Source organism: Paramisgurnus dabryanus, chromosome 13 (genome assembly GCF_030506205.2).
Source record: "Paramisgurnus dabryanus chromosome 13, PD_genome_1.1, whole genome shotgun sequence".
Taxonomy (NCBI): Eukaryota; Metazoa; Chordata; class Actinopteri; order Cypriniformes; family Cobitidae; genus Paramisgurnus; species Paramisgurnus dabryanus.
The window spans coordinates 4585279-4609806 of record NC_133349.1 but is presented as its reverse complement, the minus strand read 5'-3'; the positions used below and the strand labels follow the sequence as shown (position 1 = coordinate 4609806).

The 24528-nt window shown below is 37.3% G+C and overlaps 2 protein-coding genes across 2 annotated transcripts in view; both read right to left on the bottom strand.

The window, feature by feature from the left end:
* Nucleotides 1–10714, bottom strand: part of glcci1b (glucocorticoid induced 1b) — a 19660-nt gene extending 8946 nt beyond the window's left edge. Inside the window, exons 1-3 of the mRNA XM_065298881.2 lie at nucleotides 10305–10714; nucleotides 6903–7024; nucleotides 563–649 (exon numbers count right to left, since the gene is read on the bottom strand). Coding sequence (XP_065154953.1) covers nucleotides 563–649; nucleotides 6903–7024; nucleotides 10305–10368 — 273 coding nt within the window. The 5' untranslated portion in view covers nucleotides 10369–10714. The remainder of the gene's footprint in view (nucleotides 1–562; nucleotides 650–6902; nucleotides 7025–10304) is intronic.
* Nucleotides 10715–12190: 1476 nt separating this feature from the next.
* Nucleotides 12191–24521, bottom strand: mios (missing oocyte, meiosis regulator, homolog (Drosophila)). The gene is made up of 11 exons (XM_065298882.2): nucleotides 24449–24521; nucleotides 21941–23277; nucleotides 21718–21816; nucleotides 21385–21639; nucleotides 19105–19274; nucleotides 17104–17169; nucleotides 16864–17022; nucleotides 16619–16771; nucleotides 16309–16513; nucleotides 14208–14331; nucleotides 12191–13870 (listed from the first exon to the last, which is right to left on the bottom strand). Exons 2-11 carry the CDS (start codon nucleotides 23244–23246, stop codon nucleotides 13780–13782), a joined length of 2628 nt encoding a protein of 875 aa, XP_065154954.1. The 5' UTR covers nucleotides 23247–23277; nucleotides 24449–24521; the 3' UTR covers nucleotides 12191–13779.
* Between the last annotated feature and the right edge of the window lie 7 nt (nucleotides 24522–24528).

The following is a 24528-nucleotide window of genomic DNA, read 5'->3' as shown; positions in this document are numbered from 1 at the left end:
CAAACGTTATATAGTTTGTTTTGCATGTGAATTCTTATCCAATGTTGACACTGAAGTAAACGTAGGCGTCCCACTGGCGGGACATTGCCATTTCCCAGGATATAAATGTTTGGAGGCACACTCTATTCATAAATAAATCAATTACTCTCCCTAGATAATTTATTTTATAAAACACTGTTAAAATGTGTATTCTAGAGCCTTAGACCTTCCCAATGATACATAGTTTGTCGTGATAGATAAAAATGTACATGCAAAATATTGAAAGTAAAATCAGGACGGTGCCAGTTAAAGTCTTAATTATACTTTGTAATGCACTATAAGTTGTTTTGGATTAAAGCATCTGCCAAATGCATAAATGAAAATATAATTGCAAATTCTAATTTTAGTGGTTTCGCAAAATAACCTTTAACAAACATTATCAAGCTTTTTAAACAGATGTTTTAATGTCAAGTCCCAACACATAATATGTCTGTTTCAGGTAAAGTGTGTCCACAAATGTTTGATGTAAATCAAATATATTTTTAACATCTGTAAACAGTGCAGTTTTTTTGTATGTCAATACCTCTATGAGATGGTCAGCGTTGCCCCACGATGCCGAGCGCTTGTGCATGTTCACCTCTCCTCCGTCGTAACTCCAAAAGCCAGGTGTCTATAATAAACATCATAAAAATGGCTTAAAATAAGACAAATAATGGAGTTGTGGACCAGTGACTACAGATTTTGGTTTGGTAACCAAAAAGTTAATCGCAAGAAGGTGCAAACAATTTCTGTGACCATTGACTTATGTGACCGTAGTCGGTGCTATAGCGATAGTTGTGGTTTTGTTACAAAATCAATCCTTTGTATTTTAAATGTCAATCGAAAGTAATAAGTCTACATATATCTTTATGTTTTTTTCCATTCTCCTGACCTATTTACTGTAGAATATATCTTGAAGTCAGGTAACCTACATAAGTCAGCAATAACAGGATGCTTGTGGTACTTTAATGCCATCAGTCTCTCAGACCACCACCACAATAAAGTTAAACAAAGACCTGCAGCTTCAAAGAGCCACAAAAGACGGACAACGAAACCACAAACATGTTAAATTAAGTTTTCGTTCTTACACCCATTTTTCGGTTTTCAAATGTACCTGCAGTGTCGTGTTACAACTTGAACTTCCAGGCGGTCTTGAATGCGCTTTGTTTCGTGGTATGCTAGCAGATAAACTCGAAGTCTAAGGAAGTTAAGGTGAAGGGTTAAGTATCGTACAAACACCAGAAATGTCATTGTAGGTCGCTGTACTGTTGCATTGAAGTGCTTGCTGATCTGAGAGATGTTGGCTCTTTTCCAAAACTAAGTGAGCTGTCTTGCTTTCTTCTGCCTACACAATCAGCTACCTTCTATGGTAACATCCTAACTGAAGTGGCATTGTCATCAAGTGCCTTTGCAAAGCTACCTTACATTGAAAAGACAGATTCGATGGGTTATAACTTTTCAGTTTGTAGAAAATAAAGGATTAGTTCACCCAAATACATTCAAAATGTATTTGAGTCCGTTTCTTCAGCTGGACACAAATGAATCATTTCACATTATAATGCCATCGTGCCATCTTATTATACGGGTCTCATAGACTGTAAAAAATATGGATGACGTGTCTCCATACAGTTCCATGTTTGTAAAAAAAATGAAGCCAAAATATCTCAAAAATAGCCGCTGACATCTTGCACCGATGCATCATTTAAAGTCAAAGTGATTTGGAGTATTTGGTGGTGGTATCGAAGCCCCGCCCATTTTCTAGTTTGACTAATCACAAACACACAAATCAAGTCATCACATGCTTTTTTAATAGCATCTAATAACTAACTTAAAGCAAATATATAAAAAACGAACACCTAAAGCAACACTATGTAGTTTTTTTACCTTTAAATAATGTCTCTAAAATTATTTCAGTGATAGAACAACTTTTAACTGGACAAATTGTACTGTTGCTGCAACCTGAGAAGCCTCCTAGCTGCTACAAGCACACTCTGAAAGTGGCAATGGAGGGTAGGAAACACAGCCCCGCCCCTCCCCCTGCCTACAGAAGAGTGTCTGATACCAGGCACTGTTGCGCTTTTCAACCACATGGGGGAGCTGTAACTCATTTTTACATGGGAACTACATAGTGTTGCTTTAAAAGTACAAAACACATAAAAGTAAAATAAGAAATAACTAAAATAACAGAAACCATCGTTGGGATTTTTTTTTTGAAGTATTCTTTAATTTTTAATGTGGCTCACGTCCCATTCGTTTACATGGAGAGGGCGGGGTTTATGACCTATACTGAAGCCAGCCACTAGGGGGCTATCAAAAGGTTTTGCATTCGGTTTTTAGGACTTGCCTTATGGGGCTTAAAGAGCACCTATTGTCCGATTCACGTTTTTACGTTTCCTATGGTATGTAGGTGTGTGTTACTACATGTTAATGATATGCAGTAAATTATATCATAGTAAGTAAATGATGACGCGAGTTATCGTCTCCAACGTAAATCTCTTTTCTTGGACTACAACAAACACACAGATTGTAATCAACAGTTTACTTCCTGGGATTGGTGATGTAGAGAAGAGCGAAATTATCATAATTCCTCCCGCTTCGGACTCACAGCCTGTAAGTTAACTCCTGTTAGCAGTGCATTGTGAGTGAATCTTTCAAACATGGTAAGGAGCGTCATATTTCCTGTTGACATCAGAGCTATTCAGGCCAATCACAACATATCAGGGACACAGAGCTTTTAAAATCCATGCGTTTCAGGAAGAGAGTGAAGTCTGGAGCTACAAAAATGTACGGTATGTGGAAAATAATGTCTTTTTTTAACCATAAACCACGCAAACGCATTGTATTGTACCAAATACACAAAATAACATTGTTTTTTAGCAATGAAATAGGTGCTTTTTAATATGGCGAAGCTCCAAAAATCACATTCATTCATCTTTAAAGTAATCCTAATTAGAATTTTGATATTTGGGTGAACTACTCCTTTAAAATAAAAGTTCACCCCAAAATGAATATTAGCCCATATTTTGGCCCAACTCCTCAAGCCATTCAAGGTTTATATGACTTACTTGTTTAAGCCAAACAAAGTCAGAGTTGTATTTTGGCTCTTTTCAGCTTTAAAATGGCAAAGAATAGTACTCATATCCAAAAAGCGCAGCAATGCATCAAAAACTAATCCATATAGTTACTAATTGTCTTACAAAGCAAAGTGAGGTGATTTTGTAGAATGTTTATATAAATTTTACATTTTATAACTTTTGATGGATAATGCACTTTTTGTAGCTTTAAAACATAAACTTAAAATGGTTTGAGTGTAAGTAAAATATGTGTTTATTTTAATTTTGGTGTGAATTATTCCTGTGTAACATGCACAGATCAACAGACAAACATGCCAGGGTCAATTCTGATTTCATAAACTCTTAAATGACTAATCACTTACTCATTTATAATGTTAAACAATGACAAAGCAGCAACTGCTAACAAAGGGCTCCAGAGTCTCGTCCTGCGGTGTGATGAAGAGAGATGTCGAGAGGAACAGGATCATTTTGACATTCTCCTCTCTCTGGGATGCCGCGGCCTCCGCGAGCCGGATCGCACATTAGCATATGTATGGATGTCGCTGCAGGCAGCTCACAGCAGACACACAAAGAACGGTCGGAGAGCGCCAGGTGGTGAGGAGATACAGAGCCGTGTGCGCGCTCAACCCTTAGGTACTGTGTACACACACCTCTACACACACATGAACACACACAGGGTGACAGGTGCAAACTGCTGCACCTCCAGAAAGAATTCACTGCACACAACACCAACTTTGTATGGCAGCAGACCGCCGCGAAGCTTCAAGCTTTGTGACGGTTTTGTTTTAGGGTGGACTGGAGGTCTCGGCACAGCTCAACTACATAGCAGTCAAAGACTTCACAAGAAACTACAAATAGGACACAAAACAGTCCAACAAATAAACTTCATCACAAACAAATGAGAACAGTCCAAGAATAGGCATGGTGCAACTCTGGAATATTGACTTTTAAGTATTTGAAGACTTAAGATCCAAATTTATCCTATTAACTTTCTGGATTTATTTGTGTATATTAAACATGTTTGTCTTTAAAACTTTTTATGAAATTGTTTTGCCTCTAAAATAGCTTCTCGCATGATGTCACAAAGCCCTACATTTTTTTATTCTTATTAAACACAATTTTAGCTTCTACACTGCAAAAAATAATTTTCAGGATACATTTTTTTTATTATTTTGGTCTTGTTTTCAGTAAAAATACCTAGAAATTCTTAAATTAAGATGCTTTTTCTTGATGAGCAAAAAACAACCCAAGAAACTAAGTCTAGTTTTAAGACCAAAAATATTAAATTTAAGTGATTTGTGCATAAAACAAGCAAAAAAATCTGCCAATGGGGTAAGCAAAAAACTTTTTTAAACACTAAATTCAAGAAAAATTCGAGAAAAATTTGCTTACCCCATTGGCAGTTTTTATTGTTATCTATTTATTTTTTGCTTGTTTTATGCACAAATCACTTAAATTTGATATTTTTGGTCTAAAAACTAGACAGTTTTTCATGAAAATCATTTTTTGCAGTGAAGGTTGTATTTGTACACATTAGTAAATGGATGAAGCATTTATTAATCTTTGTTAATGTTTAACTAATAATGTTAATGTTAACTTTGCAAAGTTAACACTAATACAATTGTTCATGCTATAGTTCATTGTGCATTAACTAATGTTAACAGATACAACTTTTGATTTAGAAAATGTATTAGTAAATGCTGAATACTAATACATTAAGATTAATACATGCTGTAGAAGTGTTGATCATTGTTAACTAATGCATTAACTAATGTAAGTTGTTACCATTAACACACATTGGGGTGGTTTCCCAGACAGGAATTACCTTAAGCCAACTTAAGTCTTAGTTTACACTGCAAAAAATTATTTTCAAGAAAAAATTGTAGTATTTTTGTCTAGTTTTCAGGTAAAATATCTAAAAATTCTTAAATTAAGATGCTTTTTCTTGATGAGCTAAACAAACCAAGAAAAGTTTTTACACCAAAAATATCAAATTTAAATGATTTTGTGCATAAAACAAGCAAAAAAAATCTGCCAATGGGGTAAGCTAAATTTTCTTGAATTTTCTGTTTAAGAAAAATTTTCAAGATTTTTGCTTACACCATTGGCAGATTTTTTTGCTTGTTTTATGCACAAAATGACTTAAATTTTATATTTTTAGTCTATTAACTAGACTTATTTTCTTGGGTCATTTTGTTCTTCAAGAAAAAGCATCTTAATTTAAGAATTGTTAGATATTTTTACTGAAAACAAGACAAAAATACTAAGAAAATGTTTGCTTGAAAATAATTTTTTGCAGTGTAATTAGGAAATATAACTAGTTTTAACAAACATGCCTTATTTAAAACGCTTGTGTTCATTTTGAGGCAAAACAAAGGGCACTAATGTTTCGGATGTACGGATATGTCAGTGCAAGATGTTTTCAGTTTGGACATCTCTTGCATTTTTAGTGTAGGACTAGTCTAATCCCTGTCTGGAAACCACCCTATTATGTTTTATTAATGATTACATTATTTTTATATGTGCCCTATAGTTTTTAACTACCTGATCTTATCATAATCTAATACATGTCTGATGGATAAAGGTTCAACATTTTGTCTCACATCCTGTTTCACTCTTTAATACAGAAGTAAAATAAACTGCAGCTGTTAAATGCATCAGGCGAAAAATGTATGAACGTCATTGCATTGTAAAACGAGTGTAATTTATTTAAAAACAAGCACGCTTTACAACCAAAACATTTCACAAAAAGAAATTTGTTAACAAATACAGTATTATAGTTCTGGGTGTATTGGTTTTTGTATTCAGTAGTGGTATTTGGACTTCTTCTGGTCCATAGATCATGTGATGTCGAACTATAATGAACATGGCTAAGAGCCGTTTACGCTATGGACTATAACAATAACTATAACAAAACATTTTTTGCTTAGGTTTGCATATGGACGGGTGTTCTCAAAGACAGCTTTTCTAAAATTATATCCTATTATATCCCTAAAATAGGAAATATCCCAATATATAGCCCAGCTTCACAGCATCGCAACTAACGATTATTTTCATAATCGATTAATCGGGTGATTATTTTTTGATTAATCGACTAATCGGATATAATATTAATATTTACTTAATTAGATGTAGAAGTGTCCTTTCAAAAGTGCAAAAGCCACACACTACTACAGAGTTTTACTAATATAATATTTTTGACATTTTAAGCCTTAAATAAAAAAAAGTTTGTGCAGCTTTAAAATAGAAAAACATCTTTAAATGTCAAAATATCAATTAACAAAATGCATTGAGTCTTCAGGGATGTGGTCAGAATAAAATAATTTTGCTTTAGACCTTGATGAATTTTAAGATTATTTGTTATTAACAAAATAAATAAAATAAGTCATTATGATATGAAAGTGGTGATATAAATGCATTGTTACAGTAATAAAAACCTACATTTCCCCCCTTACTTTAAAACAGATGCTTGTGGTTCATTTATTTTTTATGAAAACCCAAAAACAATTAAACAAATACAAACTCACTTATATTAAAGGAAATTACGTTGCCCGATGGTGGTGTGGGAGCATTTGAAGTCACAGACCAACTAATCGATAATGAAATTCATTGACAACGAATGTCATAGTCGATTTTATCGTTTAGTCGTTGCAGCTCTAACCGCAACGTATCGCGACATCGTGATACGTATTGTATCGCGAGATTCGTGCCGATACACAGAACTGCTGTTGGAACGCTTTAGGTTTGTACGCTATACATTTTAGGTAACACTTTTGGGGTCACTGCTGACTGAATGCAACGTTATCTCACCTGCGTAGCTTTATCGTTCGTGGAAGAGGGCCGGGGTTGATGTGGCTCACGTGGCCACTGACCACTCAGGTACTTCTCAGGTAGATCGTCCAATAAAGATGTCTGTCGACCGGCTGATTGTGCTGATAAAATAAAAACAGAGTTGTTTATGATTATGTAGGTAATGGCCAGTGACATAACTGCACTGCAGTGGAGAGGAAGTTAGTGGGTGTCGGTGGAAAGTGATGAGGTTGTATCTGCAATGTACGAAAACTCAATTTATAATGGAACCAAAACCTATTTTTTCAATAATTTCGACGGAAATGTTAATAAGGGTTCCTAATGCAAAACTCACAGGCACCATGGTACGTTATTTGCATACTGACCCACATAAAAGAGGGCCCACCCCAGGACTCTGTGATGAGTTTGGTTAAGACAAATCCAACCTTCAGTGTCTATAAGACTTTCTTAACTTGATTTACATTATCATCTACTCTGACATTGGTAGGCAAATTACTTAACCGCACAATTTTAAGTTGTAGCACAAGAAGTGCAAATCAGTTTATTATTTGGGATTTTGAATTTGGCTAAGAAATAAAGTTAACGCTGACATTGCAACCTAACTTAATGAATACAAACAAACAAAAGACTGTTGACAAAAGCGATATTTATAGGACACGAAGCGCCCTTCGAATGACTGTTCTTACATTAGGTTCACGCTCCAAGACACACAGCAGGAAATGAAACAAAATGAAACTGCTCATCAAACCCACATTCATGTACACACATGCACCAACAGCTGAAATTCATAACAACCCGTGTGCATGCTGCCCACAGCAGATACAGAGATCCTGCATCTGCAACGCAGACGCCTGTGCAAGCACAAACGTATGCAAAAGAGCCATTGTGAGTTTACTCTCGGCTGAAAAATACACAAGTGTCACTCAGCCAGGAAGGTCGGTTACAGTACCAGCCTGAAAATCTGCGAGCGGCCTGAATGAACCATCAGCCTGAAATCATTTTCAGCACAGTGCACACACCTTTTCTTCGAGCATTTGTTGGGGAACGGCTCCTACATTCACTTGCAGATTGCTGCGAGGCAGCTGCAAGGTCTTTGTGTGCAAGAGAAGCGTTTCAAATGCAAATCCACACAAGCATCACTCCATGTGTATGGACAGAAAGCTGTCTTGAGTTCATGGACAGCTTAAGTTTAGAGAATAGTAGTTGGGATATAAGGACACGGCTTGACAATGCCAAATGTTATTTTTGTGAAGTTGTTTTCAAATATAAACTTGAAAAATGTACTACACAATAAGATGAGCCAATGATTTGCTACTAACTCGGTACTGTGCAGTCTATACTATAATAAAATAGTATTTAACCCTACTGAAAAATCTAGCTAAGACCAGTATAAGCTGGTTTTAGCTGGTGCCAGCTACTGCCACCTTAAACCAGCTAAAACTAGCTACCAGCTTATGCTTGTCTTAGCTGGATTTTTCAGTAGGGAATGCATACGGACTAATAAACCTTCCCTACACTAGTGTTGCTACATAGTTGTCATACAATTCAGAAACACAACATGATCATTGGCCAGTTTTAATTCACTTATGTGTAGCGGTACTTTCACACGCTAAGCGTTAACGCTTCCCATTCACTTTCAATGGGTGACGTCATGCGTTGCCAAACTGAATTGTGGATCCGTCGGCGCCGCGTCACTGCCGTTGCTCGCAGCAGACGTTGAACATTTCTCAACTTTTCAGTGGCAATGCGTGCGTCAGCCAATCAGATCGCATTATGCAAATAACCTAGGCAGAGTCAGCCAATTACGTTTATGGAAAAGGGGAGCATGTGTTACAGCCACTGTGATTGGCTGTTGACCACGCTTCCGACAAGCCTTCCGTCAAGCGTTAACGCTTACGCCCCACATGAAAGTACTGTAAAAGTCTACTAACATTTGACATTTCAATCAATAAGTAAATTTTTTAACATCGCCACTAACTTTGAGGTAGCTTTTGCACGTTCCAGTTGGGCGCATTGCATTGTGGGATGTTGCATAGGTCTGCAGGTATCCTGTGCATAGTTATACATCTTCTGAACTATGATAATATTAGTATAACTAGTAACATCCCTACTGAAAAATCCAGCTAAGACCAGTGTAAACTGGTGAGCTGGTTTAAGCTGGTCTCCCAGCTTGGTGTTAGTTGGTTTGCTGGTGTAGCAAGCTGGTCTAGCTGTGTTTTGGTCACTTTAAGCTGGTCTAGCTAGTCAGAGTGGAATTCTAGCTGACCCACCAGCTTTGCTAGACTGGGAGGACCAGCTCAAACCAGCTACTGCCACCTTAAACCAGCTACCAGCTTATGCTTGTCTTAGATTTGTCAGTGGGGATTGCATAGTTACGGAATAAACTAGTGCTACATAGTTGTCGTATAATTCAGAAACACTATATTGGCCAGTTTTAATTCACGTATGTGTAAAAGTCTACTGACCTTTGGCATTTCGATCAATAAGTACATTTTTTAACTAACTTTGAGGTAATTCTGCAAGTTCCAGTTGGGCACATTGCATTGTGGGATATAGTAGTCCGCACTGTAGGCTACCTACTGAAAATGTTGTCAACAGGTACTTCACCTGTGCATAGTTAGTCTTATGAACTATAGTAATATTAGTTAAGTATAACTAACTAGTAACATAACCAGTGTGTAACTTTACACAGATTTACATTGACGTGATCCATATGGAAACATTGATTTTTATACAGCCATATTATCGCGAAATAAAATATCAGTTTATTTAAAGATAATGGCCGACTGTTTGAACAACATACTTAAAATTACTAATAATTAAATAAATTAAATTAAATATTGATTTGAGTTGATAGTATTTTATTGCATGAGAAGAAAGAGAGCGCGGAGTGATACGAGAGTCATGAAAGTAGAGCCGCCTGCGATAAAAGACTATTTTAAACTGCTAGTTTAAACATTTTTTATAGTTTGTGAGGTAAATTGTGACACTTTGCTAGTCATCTCAATGTCATAAAGTTCTAAAATTTGTAATAGGCAAGTACAATATGCGTGTATCGATCTTCAGCAAGATTTTACTACTTACAACTACTTAGATCTACTTACGCAAAGACTACAATAAAGAAAACAATATGCTTTGTGATAAAACATATCATACAAAGTTAGTATAACAAATAGTTGATTGGGTTGCCATTCAAAAAAATCACGTATAATAACCTGAGTAAGCTGATCGTGAAACCGAACTTAAAAGTTTCAGATACATATAAACAAAGCCCATATAAATGATTTTGTGTCACACCTAAAATACTTTACAAGCATAATGAATAACACGGTTTGGACACATAAACAGTTAATTTCATATACTATATAAAAAAACAAGATGTTTTTGTTAAGTTTTTCATACCTCTTCCTCCGGTCATGAGGTGAGACTCTGTCGGTGTCCTGTTGGATTTAACAATCTGCTTCATATCTACAGCATTTGATTATGATGAAGGATCGATATGTTTATAATAGCGAGATAAAGGAGATCTTCTTTATTTACTTCATCCCAGCTGCGGATCTTTGGCACATACAGTACAGCTGAAGTTAGTGTTGCATCTGGTGCGTAAAAGCGCACGAAGTAAATAAGAAGTGAAAATGTGCCCGTGCGTAACGCTGCTTCCTCTTATACTACTACGAGCTTCTCATTGCATCTGTATGAACGCAAAGGTCTTAAATCTTCAGCTCATCTGTATGTACTTCAGTACAAACTAGTCTATGTATAAGTGTATGGACTTGTGGTGAAAGCAAAGCGCATGTATGCTGCAGGATATTGGGTTGGAGCAGAGCACCACATGTTTGCTTCTTCTTTATTGGCTTATGCCTTTCTTTCCTACAACCAAGAGCCAATGGGCCCATTGAAGTTCCTGTTGGGGTGGGGTTTATTGGTGCATGGAGAAACAATCACACAGGCTTTGAGAATTTGATCAGCTGGGTGTTTTCATAGTACTCAGGTTTTGGTTAATGAAGTTGTTTGCTTGAAATCATAAAATCTATGCATAATTCACAATACATTATTTACTCAGCCTAAAGTCATTTCAACTCCACATGCACTTTTTTACTGTGAAACACAAAACTAGAAATTGATTTTCTAAAGAACATACACGGATTCACGAACAATAATAAAGTAAAACTTTACAATAAGGTTTTACTAGTTTGCTAAATTAATTAACATGAACTAACAATGAACAATACAGCATTCATTAACCTCAAAAGCTGAACACTAAAAAAATTATTCATTCAATTTACTCAATTTTTTAAGGTAAGTGGTTGCAATCAATTTATTTAAGCTACATTTAAACAAGAAAAATTAGAAATACAAAACCAAACAAAAAACTTTTGTTTAAATGTAACTTAAATAAATTGATTGCAACCACTTACCTTAAAAAAATGTAGTAAATTGAATGAATTATTTTTTTCAGTGAATCTGTTAATGCACAATTAAGTAACATGAACAAACAACAAAAAAAGTGATTATATTAGATTTCATAAATAATTAATTAAATCATAAAGATCATAATAGGGTGGCCATTCGTGCCAGTTCTGCCGGACACATCCCGAACATGTTATCGGGTTCGTTCTCCGAAAGTCGCGTTGCTTGACCGCATACGTCATCGAGGTTCTCACATTTCAGTTAAAATAGATTAGAAAATTAAGATTTATTTCTTTTAAGACATACAATCATTGTAGTTTCATTCTTTCCTTGAAATGTAACGGTTGCTTTTCTGAAATTAAACGCGAAACACTGAAATTTTTTTTTCACTGAATTTAATCAATTTTTTTAAGGTAAGTGGTTGCAAAAAATTTATTTAAGCTACATTTAAACAAAAGTTTTATATTTTATTTTACTTTACTAATCTTTTTTGTTTAAATGTAGATTAAATAAATTGATTGCAACCACTTACCTTAAAATTTTTTATTAAATTCAATGAATCATTTTTTCAGTGAATATTAAACCTTGATGACGTATGCGGTCGACCAACGCGACTTCCGGAGAACGAACCCGAAAACATGTTCGGGACGTGTCCGGCGGAACTGGCACGAATGGCCACCCTAGATCATAATCTATGAAAAATTTGCAATAAATATATTTATGTTTTTTTTACATTTCATGCTGCTTGTAAGCAATAAAACATTGTAGTGCTTTATAAATAAATGTGACTTGATTGTTAATGTTAATAAATGCAATAACGTAAGTTAATGAATAAAACCTTAATGTAATGTTATTAATACTAGTTCTAAAACGCATGGAAAATGACCTGTCAGGAAAAAAAATTCTTTAAAGGGGACATATTATGAGACATTTTTAAGATATAAAATAAGTCTGTGGTGTCCCCAGAGTGCATATGTTAACTTTTAGCTCAAATACTCCCACAAATAATTTATTATAACATGTTAAAATTGCCACTTTGTAGGAAATATGTGCCATTTTTGGTTGTGTCCTTTTAAATGCAAATGAGCTTATGAAATGCAAACTCGGATCACAATGATGGTGGTAGGTTGAAATTAAAACTCAATTGTGATGTCAATTATTTTTCCGTCTCTCTCTCTCTCTCTCTCTCTCTCTCTTTGCACTAAATGGCAGTGCAGTGGTTGGATAGTGCATGGGGTTGTATTATAACAATAAGATCCCCTTCTGACATCACAAGGGGACTCAAATTTCAATGACCTATTTTTTTACCAAAACTAAGTTACTGGGTTGATCTTTTTCACATTTTTTTGGTTGATAGAAGCACTGGAGACCAAATTATAGCACTTGGGAAACGTATGAATTTCATGATATGTCTCCTTTAAAGGATTTTTGCAGTAAGATTCATACTGAATTACTCCGAAATTTGCTTGCAACATATTGACGTACTGTAGTTGATGCAAAATGAAAACAAGACACATCTGTTGTTGTACATAAGTAAACTTCAGCATAAAAACTCAGTGTTTTAGTAACATTAAATTGTAATGGATTTATTTCCCAAAAATAAAGACACAATTATTTAAATATTAAGATGTTAATGTGTTGTTGCATTGATTGTGCAATAAATTAAACAAAGCAATACAAAACAGCATTTTTCAATGCCTTTAGATAATACAAAACACTTAGCCCTGGTACTGACAGATTTTAACCAACAGAAATCAACAAATAAGAGTTTTATGTTGTTAACAATTATTTTATATAAATTTAGTTGTGTTAGCGTATCCTATACATTTTGGTAAGCGGTTTTTCTTCACTTTTCTGATGGTAGTTCCTGTTTATACATTGCTTTAGTTTTGATCTTATTGTAGACCTTTGACAGTTTTGAGTCATTCAGAAACAAACTAAGGGATTCATTGTGTTATAGAGTAACAATATACACAAAAGATATTGGTCTTTCAAATAATCAACGGCCACATAAAATCACTTACTGAGACATAAACAAAACTTTGCTCCCATGCAACTCCTCAGTTTGTAACACTTGCATTCATTTTTCCTGCCTTTAATACACATTACTTAAAGCAGCTCCAGGTACTGATGACTTTTGGACCAGATCTCATAGAGACGCCTGTCAGACATTTGCAGACATACTTTCTCAAGCACGTTGACATGTCACAAACACAAAACCGTCTGTGGGTGGGCGAGTTAATCATAGGCTATATAATCCTACCCATCTAACTGCTTTACTTCCTGTGACAGGAGAACACCTGTCATTAATACAAGTGATGTGTGTACAGTAGTTCACGTCATATACGTCAGAAAGACACACATGTTCACGTTTGACTTCAACGGCTGTCATTCTCTACTAGTGTGGATTGCTGGCATGTAGTGAAGCGAGAAGATTTAAATAACAACATGGAGGGCGTAACAGACTTTATACGGCATCTGAAGGCACCAGGTTGCCTGTGGTGTCCAGCTGCATGCATTTACAGGTGCAGGCGGAGACGGGACACTCGCTGTGATCTCTGAAAGACCAGACAAATACACATTGACTGATACTGAGATTAAAGAGATTACAGTCCTGAAGCTTTTAAAGAACTACTGGAGCCTTAAAGTTTTTATCATAAAGGTTGTTAAAGGATTAATTCACATAAAGTATTATTTACTTGTAGAGAACTAAGATGCATAAAGATTTTTTTGTGCTACAGCAAATCTTATTATATTTAATTACTTAGCGAAACTGCACTTCATGCAAAAAGTAACCAGGTCACATTTGCTGTTGTATAGAGTAAAATGTTGCATCAAACACTTTTTAAAGTCTGTGAAAATATACTGTAAGTGAATGAATGTGATGCTCCATACCTGAACCAGCTGAGCATGTGACCTGCATGACCGCCATGACGGCAATTGTGGCACCAGGTAAACCAGTTATTGAACTGTGCAAGTTTTTTGTCTCGTGTAAGATCAGCTTTCTCATCTGCCTTTCCTGTTGAGATTAAGGTCACAATGAGAACTGCTGTACCTGTCCTGAACATGTGCTGACACAAGAAGTTCATATCTTAAAGGGACACTCCACTTTTTTTTGAAAATATGCTCATTTTCCAGCTCCCCTAGAGTTAAAAATTTTATTCTTACCATTTTGGAATCCATTCAGCTGATCTCCGGGTCTGGCGGTAACACTTTTAGCATGGCTTAGCATAATCCATTTAATCTGATTAGACCATTAGCATCGCGCTAAAAATAACCAAGGAGTTTCGATATTTTTCCTGTTTAAAACTTGACTCTTCTGTAGTTACATCGTGTAGTAAGACCGACGGAAAATTAAAAGTTGTGATTTTCTAGGCCTATATGGCTAGGAACTATACTCTCATTCTGGCGTAATGATCAAGGACTTTGCTGCTCTAACATGCCTGCCGCAAGCGTAGTGATATTACGCACTGCCCGAAAATAGTCCCCTGCCATTGAAAGTTACAAAAGGGAATATTTTCGGCTGCTGCATATCATCATTGTGCCTCCTGCAGTCATGTTACGGCAGCAAAGTCCTTGATTATTACGTCAGAATGAGAGTATAGTTCCTAGGAATGTAGTCATCAGTTTACTTCTGTGGTCGACGTGGACTCATTCACATTTTCATAATTTTGTCCACTCTGTGCTTTGGCACGCCCTCAAAAATACACTGGGGTCTGAAGGGAACAGAAGTGGCTTTGGGAGCTGATCTTCGAAATATGGTAAGGAATTTAACATTTTCGTCACATGCTTGAGGTTTTCGGCCAATCATAACACACTGGATAGCTGGCCAATTAGGGCACACAGTGCTTTTCAGAACGATGTGCTTTGTTCAAATTAGGGTTGTGCCGATAGACGATACTATGTTGCGGCACGGACTCTGACACACGAACTTGTAATGCGCATGACTCAAACTCTTCCTCGCACCTGAGCTTGTAATACGCATGGCTCTGACATTTCCTTGCACTTGAGGTTGTTCGGGGCGCAGAGGTTTAAAACCAGAGAGTGAGTTGTTCCTGCTCCTTGGCACGCAGGAAATTTCCGAGCGTCTGGGCTATAATGAAGCACTTGGATTAATTGCATCAGTCTTTAAAAGTTTGCGGTAGTGACAGTGTTGCCCTTACTGTGGGTTCACACATTTGCGTATAACGCGTCTAGTTTGCAGCTTGAACATTTTGAGTTTACTCGCTTCATTCACACGTGAAAGCCGCGCATGAAATTCTAGTTATCGAGACATTCACGTGGAAATTTGCATCATGGAAGGGGCTGCTGCGACTCCGCTCGCTTCCTTTAATCACGTCACTACTAGAGCAAGCTCCTGATTGGTTAATGTGGCTCTTTTTTCCGCCAAAGTTTACATTTAAACTTAAATACAAACTCACGGTTTGCTCAATTCGGGCCATTCGGGCAAACTAGACGGAATCGCGTCAGCTACGCTAACCGCCTCATACGCATCTTTACATTGACTAAACATTGAAATCACTTGTGCTTGAAGAACCATTAAAAACGCTATTCCAGGAAATGTCTAGACTAGACGCATAGGATATAATAATGTGTTTTTTAACCATAAACCACGTGAACATGTTGCAATACACCAAATACACCAACTAATGTTATTTTCAGCAAACGTCATATGACCCCTTTAACTTTAAATAATCAGTAATATTTCACTCAAAAACTATCAATTACGGGTGCATACAAATGCAGTGTTGCTCAGAATAGCTAAGCTAAAACGCAAATACAAAAAGACTGAAGGTTATAGCGATCCTATAGTGCTACATCAAGAATACAGCACTCGTGCGGTGTAAAAAAATGCAGATTGAAACATTTCATTCAAACAATGCATGAAATCAACTCACATTAGCTATGTTTACATGCAACCACCAAATAATCCATTAGTAATCAGTGCATGTAAAAATAGTCACTAATTTGACCAACGCTAACCCTGATTCGTTACCTGGGCAGCTGGACACAGGCGTGCCCATGTTCATTAAGCAGAGAGCACAGCGTGGCAGTGGTTTACGACATCCGGGGCAACTGGTGACCTTTGACTTGGTAGGCGATCCGCTGACGCCATACTGGCTGAACCCGCGGCCCTGGTGTGGTATTGCTGAGCAGCTGTATGATATAGACTTTCCACAGAAGTTACAGCTCACAAACACCTGAGAAACATGCACACAGAACATGTGAAAACAACTGTCAATCAAGATATGCTAACAAGTTTTTTCATGCATACCTGTCCAAAATGAAGAAAATTTGATGCTAACCTGTGCAAGAGGTTTCGAGCTGGGATCCAATTTACTTCTATGTATGTCAAATTCAGCCCGTTTGTGCCAAAATCTCCAAGCGTCCAACAGGTTGCGATAGTTTTCGATCCAGCACTGCACGCGAGGATCTTTCAGTACCTCGCCTGAAGAACCCTACAGCAAATATTTTTGATTGAAGGTTAAACTTAAATATACATCTAAAAGCACACAAGAGCTTTTTTGTCATGTGTGGTTCTGTCGGTGACCTTCAACATGCAAAAGCTGGCCGTCTGCACGTCTCCAGTGCGATCCACATAACTCTCCATCAGATCCACGCCATCTTTAGTCAGCCCCGTCAGCAGAATGCCCTCCAAGTTACCAACTTCCTTCATCTCATTGGTCAGCTTGTCTATGTAACGTGGCAACTGAGCCAAAGAGAGGAAAACATGGCATTATTCAGTGCACATTAATGAAATGTAATGACATTAGTGGTGAGCAATTCTTACCTGAGCATCATTGAGAAACATGCATGCGAAGGCCACACGGTCCCTTACAGCTACACGACTCTCATACTGTAACAAGCAACAAAATCATACTTCATTCGTTAATTAATTGCATTTACCCATGTTAAAGGGCACATATTAAGCCCATTTTTACAAGATGTAATATAAGTCGCAAGTGTGCATTGAAGAGGTCTGTATTAAAGTTTCATCTAAGAAAACCCCTCAGATACTTTTTTATAGCATGTCCAAAATGCAGGAACAGAAAAGAGCTGTACTTTTAAATTCAAATGAGCTACAGCTCCTCACTTCCTATACCAATAATGAGTAAGTGCTTTTGGCTAAAAATAGATCTGATTCCTGTGAATACAGTCTGGGACAATAGTATCTTGAACCGCATTAGCACTGCAACGTGCTAACAAACACATTTAGAAAAGCTTATGGGTAAAATTAACCAGTCAGTGTCGGTGGGCGGGGGTTTGTTTGTGTGATGTCACATTAACAAGAATACCAAAACAGCATGTCTAATGAGACTGCTTACGTTTGATGGGGATCATTGTTCATTGTATGGTTGTTGTGTTCACACTAGTGCTGTGACGGAACGCAGTAGATCCGTGATCCGTACCCATGGTTCGGCTCGCATACGATTTGCAGATTAATACGCAAATTTAAATAGGGAATGTTTATCATTTGCACATGCTTCAAAGGCTTGAAAATGTTAACATTCAATGGGTTTTAAACAATTTAACCTCAAAATGGTGTTAAAGTGAGCAGTTTTCTGTACGGACAGACACAAATGTGGTTGAATGTGTCCGGTCCAGCTCCAGTCAGATGTGAATCAGAACTCTTGATGTATAAACTTTAGAGAGAGTTTCACTACTGTGTCTCATACTGTAGTCCATTAACATACACTTGCCGAATAGAGCATTGAAAAACTACGTAACGTTTTATGTGGGGCAACTGTTTATGCTGTGCCGCGTGGAATGCGTTTAAGGGCACTCAAAAGTGGACACACGGAGAGACGCGTTTCAAAAAGCAAACAAACATAAAATCTTTCTGTTCTTGACCAGGCACATACAAACAAAATTATATCCACAGTATTATTTTTCTAATAAAAACATGTGTTTATGTCTTAGGTTTACGTATAGATTAGAGTCAAAACCAAGTCCAAGCTTTTCTTAAAGAGACAGTAACCTCAATTAACCCACTTAAAGGAATATTCAATTTTCTTAAAAGGAAAATCCAGATAATTTACTCACCACCAAGTCATCCAAAAAGTTGATGTCTTTCTTTGTTCAGTCGAGAAGAAATTATGTTTTTTGAGGAAAACATTGCAGGATTTTTCTCATTTTAATGGACTTTAATAGACACCAACAATTAACACTTAAATCAACACGTCAACAACAATACGTCACTACGCATTTACGTTAGGTCGCGCTGGACCGGATCTAGACGAGAAGTTGTGCTTTAAAAATGTATATTTGTTATTTTTATTGTCAAAAATGACAATCGTTTCGCTAGATAAGACCCTTATGCCTCGTTTGGGATCGTTTATAGTCCTTTGAAACTCCGATGAAAAAAACTGTTACGTGTTGAGTAAATTATCTGGATTTTTCTTTTAAGAAAATTGAATATTCCTTTAAGTCTACAAAGAGAAAATCACTTCTGTAGCTCTAAAAATATATATATATATATATATATTTAATTTATAAAATTACATAATTTGCAACTTTGTTCTTTTTTTATAAATGTTTGTAATTTCTTTTTTGTTATTAGATTTTTCCCACCCCTTTCTTTGCTAACCCCAAAAATGATCCGATTCGTGCTTCAAAAACGTAATGTGATCCGTGAACAGTGAGTTTTGTTATCCGTCACACCTACTTCACACACCGCCAACACACGTTTATGTCCAAACATCTTGTAAAGGGTGAATTTGACTTAATATGTGCCCTTCAAAATAAATCAGTCTCAGAGGTTCTCCTGTGGCTAAATGCCTTGTTAACGTACCAAGACGCCATCATAGGTGCCAGGTTCGCTGGTAAGAAAGGCGAACATGATACACAAGTACGGTTTCTTCAGCTGAAGCCTCAGAGAGCTGCACATCTCTCTCCACAGAGAGTTCTTCTCATCGGTGTAACCCGACAGAGCCATGGCCACCACGTTCAGATTCAGGTCACCTGATCAGAACAAACATGGGAAACACCTCGCTTAATACAAACAAGACAACGCAATGAACAAAAGGTGCACCGTGGCAGGTGTAAAAGCCCTCCATAATACTCCATAAATGTTGCATATAGATGAATATAGACGAAACCAATTGTGCTTAAAATCCAAATAACAATGAATAACATATGCCGTATGCATTTGCAGCCTTGGGGTATTGCCTGTCAAGAATTAGCAGCACCTAACTAAACAGGTATTGTGTAATGCTGGCACCACTATTCTGTCAACCGACTCTTTTTATCAAGTATATGAGAAAGGTTTCTGATGGTACACACAGATAGCTGATGATGTTTGCTCTCTCACAAGATAAATCAGTCGTTTCACACAATCCCTCTAATGGCTTTAAACTCATTGACAAGGTAACATTCAATGGAGTAAACAGCAGAAAGTACAGGACATACACATATAAAGACAGCAAATATACATGCATTGAATTTGAAACACTAGTCTTTTATCCATTTCAATTATAATATTAAATATTAAAGGCACAATATGTAAGATTTCTGCATTAAAATAACCAAAAATCACTAGCACAAAGTTAAATATTTTGTTCATACGGTATTAAACAGCTCATAGGGAGACTTGTCAATGGTGTCATGTCCGGGTTATCTTTGGTTTCTGCTTTTGCTGACATAGAAAATATAGGTGTGTTTGACTTTGTGGCACTGCGATGATCGATCTGCGGATTACATCAAAGTATTGCAAGAGTGATACTTGTGGTACTTTGAAGGTCTAACAACGGGTTCTTACTATATGCGATGTCACAAAATGTAATAAAATCTATCTTTTCCAGTTTCTGTCCTAGCCAGGCCTGACACAATGCGATTTTTTTTTAAAGAGCACCTATTGTGCGATTCACAAAAATACTAAGAATTTTTTTCTTGAAAATAATTTTTTGCAGTGTATGCTCTGCAAAAAATTATTTTTAAGAAAAAAAATTCTTAGTATTTTTGTCTTGTTTTCAGTATAAACATCAAAACATTCTTAAATATCTAAATTAAGATGCTTTTTCTTAATGATCAAAACGACCCAAGAAAACAAGTCTAGTTTTAAGACCAAAAATATCAAATTTAAGTCATTTTGTGCATAAAACAAGCAAAAAAATCTGCCAATGGGGTAAGCAAATTTTTCTTGAATTTAGTGTTTAAGAAAAATGTTCAAGATTTTTTTGCTTAACCCATTGGCAGATTTTTTTGCTTGTTTTATGCACAAAATCACTTAAATTTAATATTTTGGGTCTAAAAATTAGACTTATTTTCTTGGGTCGTTTTGCTCATCAAGAAAAAGCATTTTAATTTAAGAATTTTTAGATATTTTTCGACAAAAATACTAAGAATTTTTTTTCTTGAAAATAATTTTTTGCAGTGTATGTTTTGATAATCGTTCTGAATCTGATCTCTAACAAAATTCCTTTTATCAAAAATGCAATTATTTCAGCTTTTTGCTCAAAATATATTTATACGTAAATATACGTTAATTGTTATAAAAAGAGAACAAATGAAGATAGGATAAAAATTTTTTTCCTGTTTGTTTGTTTGAAAGCAGAGAGTCTGTTCTTTCATTTGACATATTTGTATGTTTATATACTTATATAATAACATTTTCCTGTAATGCATTTTGTAAAACTTTTGTGAAAATCACAAAAAATGTTGGCGGGCAACTTAAAAAAAAAAAAAGGCTGGCAGGGAATGAGTTAACAGCATCATACGTTGTTGTTGTTTAGCATTTAAATTTTTTTATTTAGCTGACGCTTTTATCCAAACCAACTTACAATTGCTATACATGTTGCACGCCTCTGGAGCAACTAGGGGTTAAGTGTCTTGCTCAGGGACACAATGGTGTGCCACAGTCGATTCGAAAACCCGGGTCTCTCACACCAAAGGCATGTGTCTTATGCCCCTGGTGGTGAAGGCGCAGCACCCACTAATAGCAAAAATTATTACCTACTGTGCCTTTAATGGTAAAATATTAATATTACACACAAATAGCACAACATATCTGTCACTTCTCATAGAAGCAGTCCCTTTTAGCAATTGGGGTTTCAGAGTATCCCCTTACTTTTACCTTTCTCTGAGGAAGCTCCTTTATTAAGAATCTGAATTGCCCGGCGGATGTCAAGGTTAAAGAGAGCGACAGCAGCGGCTCTTTCCCATTCGCCCTCCTGCTCCAGAGACTTCAGAAAGGGCTCCACATCGATGTCTGGTCCTTGACTGATCCAGCCACACAACTGCAGGGCCAGACTGCGCTCCTCGCTGTGATACCGCGGTACATCCGTCTGTCTGTCTGAGCCCGACCAGCACCGCCGTGTCTCTGTAGTGCCTGAGAGTGACAAATGCCATGTCAGCCATTTTGTGCATTTTTGCAAATGAGCTTGACAAATACTTTGTTCTTACTTACCAGAGCTGGACTTGACAATGTTTTTGATGCCTGAATAAATCAATGATTGTTTACTGCCCTGTTGCTTTTGCTCCATGTTTTCAGTGTACTGTTTCATAAGTAATAACCATATAGGAAATATAAAAACATCAGATAGAAAAACAAAAACACTGCTTTAAGGATTCACAAACCAGTGGAAAAATATTAATAATAATGACAGACAATTAATTGCATTAAAGGATATAGTGTAGCGTGTACCAGATTGACCTCAGCTGAGGGTCATCCCCTCCTGCCAGCACATGGTTTCTCCACATCTGAACAGTGTCGTGGCCGTAGCGTGACTGCGCACGCTCTCTCATCTTGGTGGCGATGTCTTTTTCGATAGACGCCGCTCCCGGCCCAGCATCTTCCGCACACTCGTATAGGTGTCGCCCACACGCCCACATCAGGGACGTGGTGGAGCTCCAGGCAAATGAAATGCGCTCGAAGACCGTGAAGTCATTCATAACCCTGTTGGGTGACACCACCACCATGCGGTTCTGCGCTGACGGGTGCCAGGCGAAGCTACTGATGATGCTCTCGCTGCAGGGCTGCACGCCGCGCTCGATGATGGTGGGTTCGACTTCGTCGCCGAAGGGCATGGGCGTGTGCTGCATGTCGTACAGACGAATTATATTGCTGTCTCTCGTGAGCGTGGCCAGCAGGCCCATGCGAGTGGGACACCATGCCACTTTGATCAAAGGTTTTGGCTGTTCGGTCAACGTGAAAACCGGCTTCTCAAACTTTCGCAGATCCCAGATGGCGACCTGACCTTCGAAGAAGGATGCGACCCGATCTTGAAAGTGCGGGTCCACCGTCACGCCCTGTATGGCTTTGGTGTTCACAAATGTCTTCTGGCTGGTGTTGCGCAAGTCAAAGATGGCCAGATTTCGGTGCATACCGGCCAAAAGTAACTTTTGATGATCCCGCGGTAGCCAACAAAGAGACAGACAAGCGTCATTCTGACCCAGCTCGTACAACGGCTTGGTCACCACCAGCCCCGAATCCGTGTCTCCGGAGATCCGAAGCTTCTCTGTGGGTACGGCCTCAGGGGAAAACTTACTACTGATGTCCCAAATCAAGACTGAGAAATCGGCCCGATGCTTATCCAAACCAGCCGCGAGCCAATTGCTGTCCACTGGATTCCACGCGAGCGTGTTGCACTGTCGGGCATGCTTGGGAACAAACTCCTTACCTACCAGCTCCTTACATTTGGAGTTGTGGCTCTGTCCCAGACTGGTCAAAACGACTCGACCGTTGGCCTGTCCCACGGCCAGCAAACATTCCGGTTCGTGCTTTGGATACCATGCTACGCATTTCATATACGGAGTATCGGAGTTGATGGCCAGCAGCGTGGCTGCAGTCTCCTCGGATAACGGAAGAGCTCCGGCTTTGGTTTCCGAGCTTCCCGCAGGTCCGATCCTGTACAGGCTGAGTTCAGTGTCGCAGATCACATAACGGTCTGCGTGATGCGGCGACCACAGGATATCTGGCTTGTAGCCGCTCGACATGGCAGTAAAGTTGCTTCTTCAGTGAAGACACCTGCAAATAATTAGACGTATTATTAATGTCAGACATTTTTAAATAAATCTTAACACAGATGACTGAATGTAAATGTCTGGAAAAAAGCATCTAACAAATCCTAAACATAAACTGTACAAAGTCCTAAACAAGATCATAATTACATATTAAAACACTACTTGATATTTAAAGGTGCAGTGTGTAGATTTTAGCGGCAACTAGTGGTGAGGTTGCAAACTCCTCCCTTTCGAAGAACATAAAGATGCTACAGTAGCCATCACAGGACAAAAATGTCATCGTCTGAGACAAAGGATTTACATTGCGCTCTGTAGAGCAGTTTGTCCATTTAGGGCTACTGTAAAAAACATGATGGTGCAAAATGGCGGCTTCCTTGTAATGGGACCCGCGGTGTATGTATATAATAATGGCTCATTCTAAAGTAATAAAAACATAATAGTTCATTATGTAAGGTCTTTATACACGACTAAAAACATAGTTATCTATATTATATTGCATTGCTGTCAAAAGATCCTTCTAAAATGTACACACTGCACCTTTAAATAAAACCGGTAATTAAAAATTGTGGAAAGCATATAAGAAAGTGTGGCAAGTTACAGTATCTAATACATACATATTCCTTAATATAGTCATTTTAAACCAAAATCTTAAAATTAACTACTAAAGTACATGCACATAATACTCGTTCACCTAAATTAAGAACATGTTCAGGTTACATTTAAACCACCACTGGTGACTATGGGATCCACTTTATTTGAATTACCTTTACCCAAACATCAATTTTACTCTAATATATGCATGACGGTTAAATATTGTGGTGCACTAAATACATGCACTACCCTCTACTATTACAGCTCAGTAGACAGATGTGTAACTTTATAAAAAAATATTTAGGGGAAAATGATTATGTTGATGGAAGTAATAAAACTAGTTTATCCTTTCGATATTTAATAGAGATTATAGATTATAGGGTGACGTAAAATTCAGTTTCTTGACTGTATCAACAGTGAGTTAGCAACTATAGCTAGCTAAACTAAGCATATAAACTTTATCTTAACCGGCAGCGGCAGGTGGTAAAAGACGCCAGTCTCTATAACAAATATACACAATAATATATAGTTTAACGCACAAATAAATTGCAAAAAAATTGTCAATAAGTCTTTAACCTACTCACATTTGACGTAAACACATGTTGAAGTTTGTTTGGGCGGTGCGAAGCCGGAAGCAGCGCTGAACGTAAACACAATTGTGAGG

Excerpts from the sequence above, each read along its gene's own strand:
- mios (XM_065298882.2), bottom strand. The coding sequence starts at position 23,246 with ATGTCGAGCGGCTACAAGCCAGATATCCTGTGGTCGCCGCATCACGCA. Across the intron at positions 21,817-21,940 it reads AATCTGGTACACGCTACACT|TTATGAAACAGTACACTGAA; the intron begins ATATCCTTTAAT and ends TATGGTTATTAC. Across the intron at positions 21,640-21,717 it reads CATTGTCAAGTCCAGCTCTG|GCACTACAGAGACACGGCGG; the intron begins GTAAGTAAGAAC and ends TGTCACTCTCAG.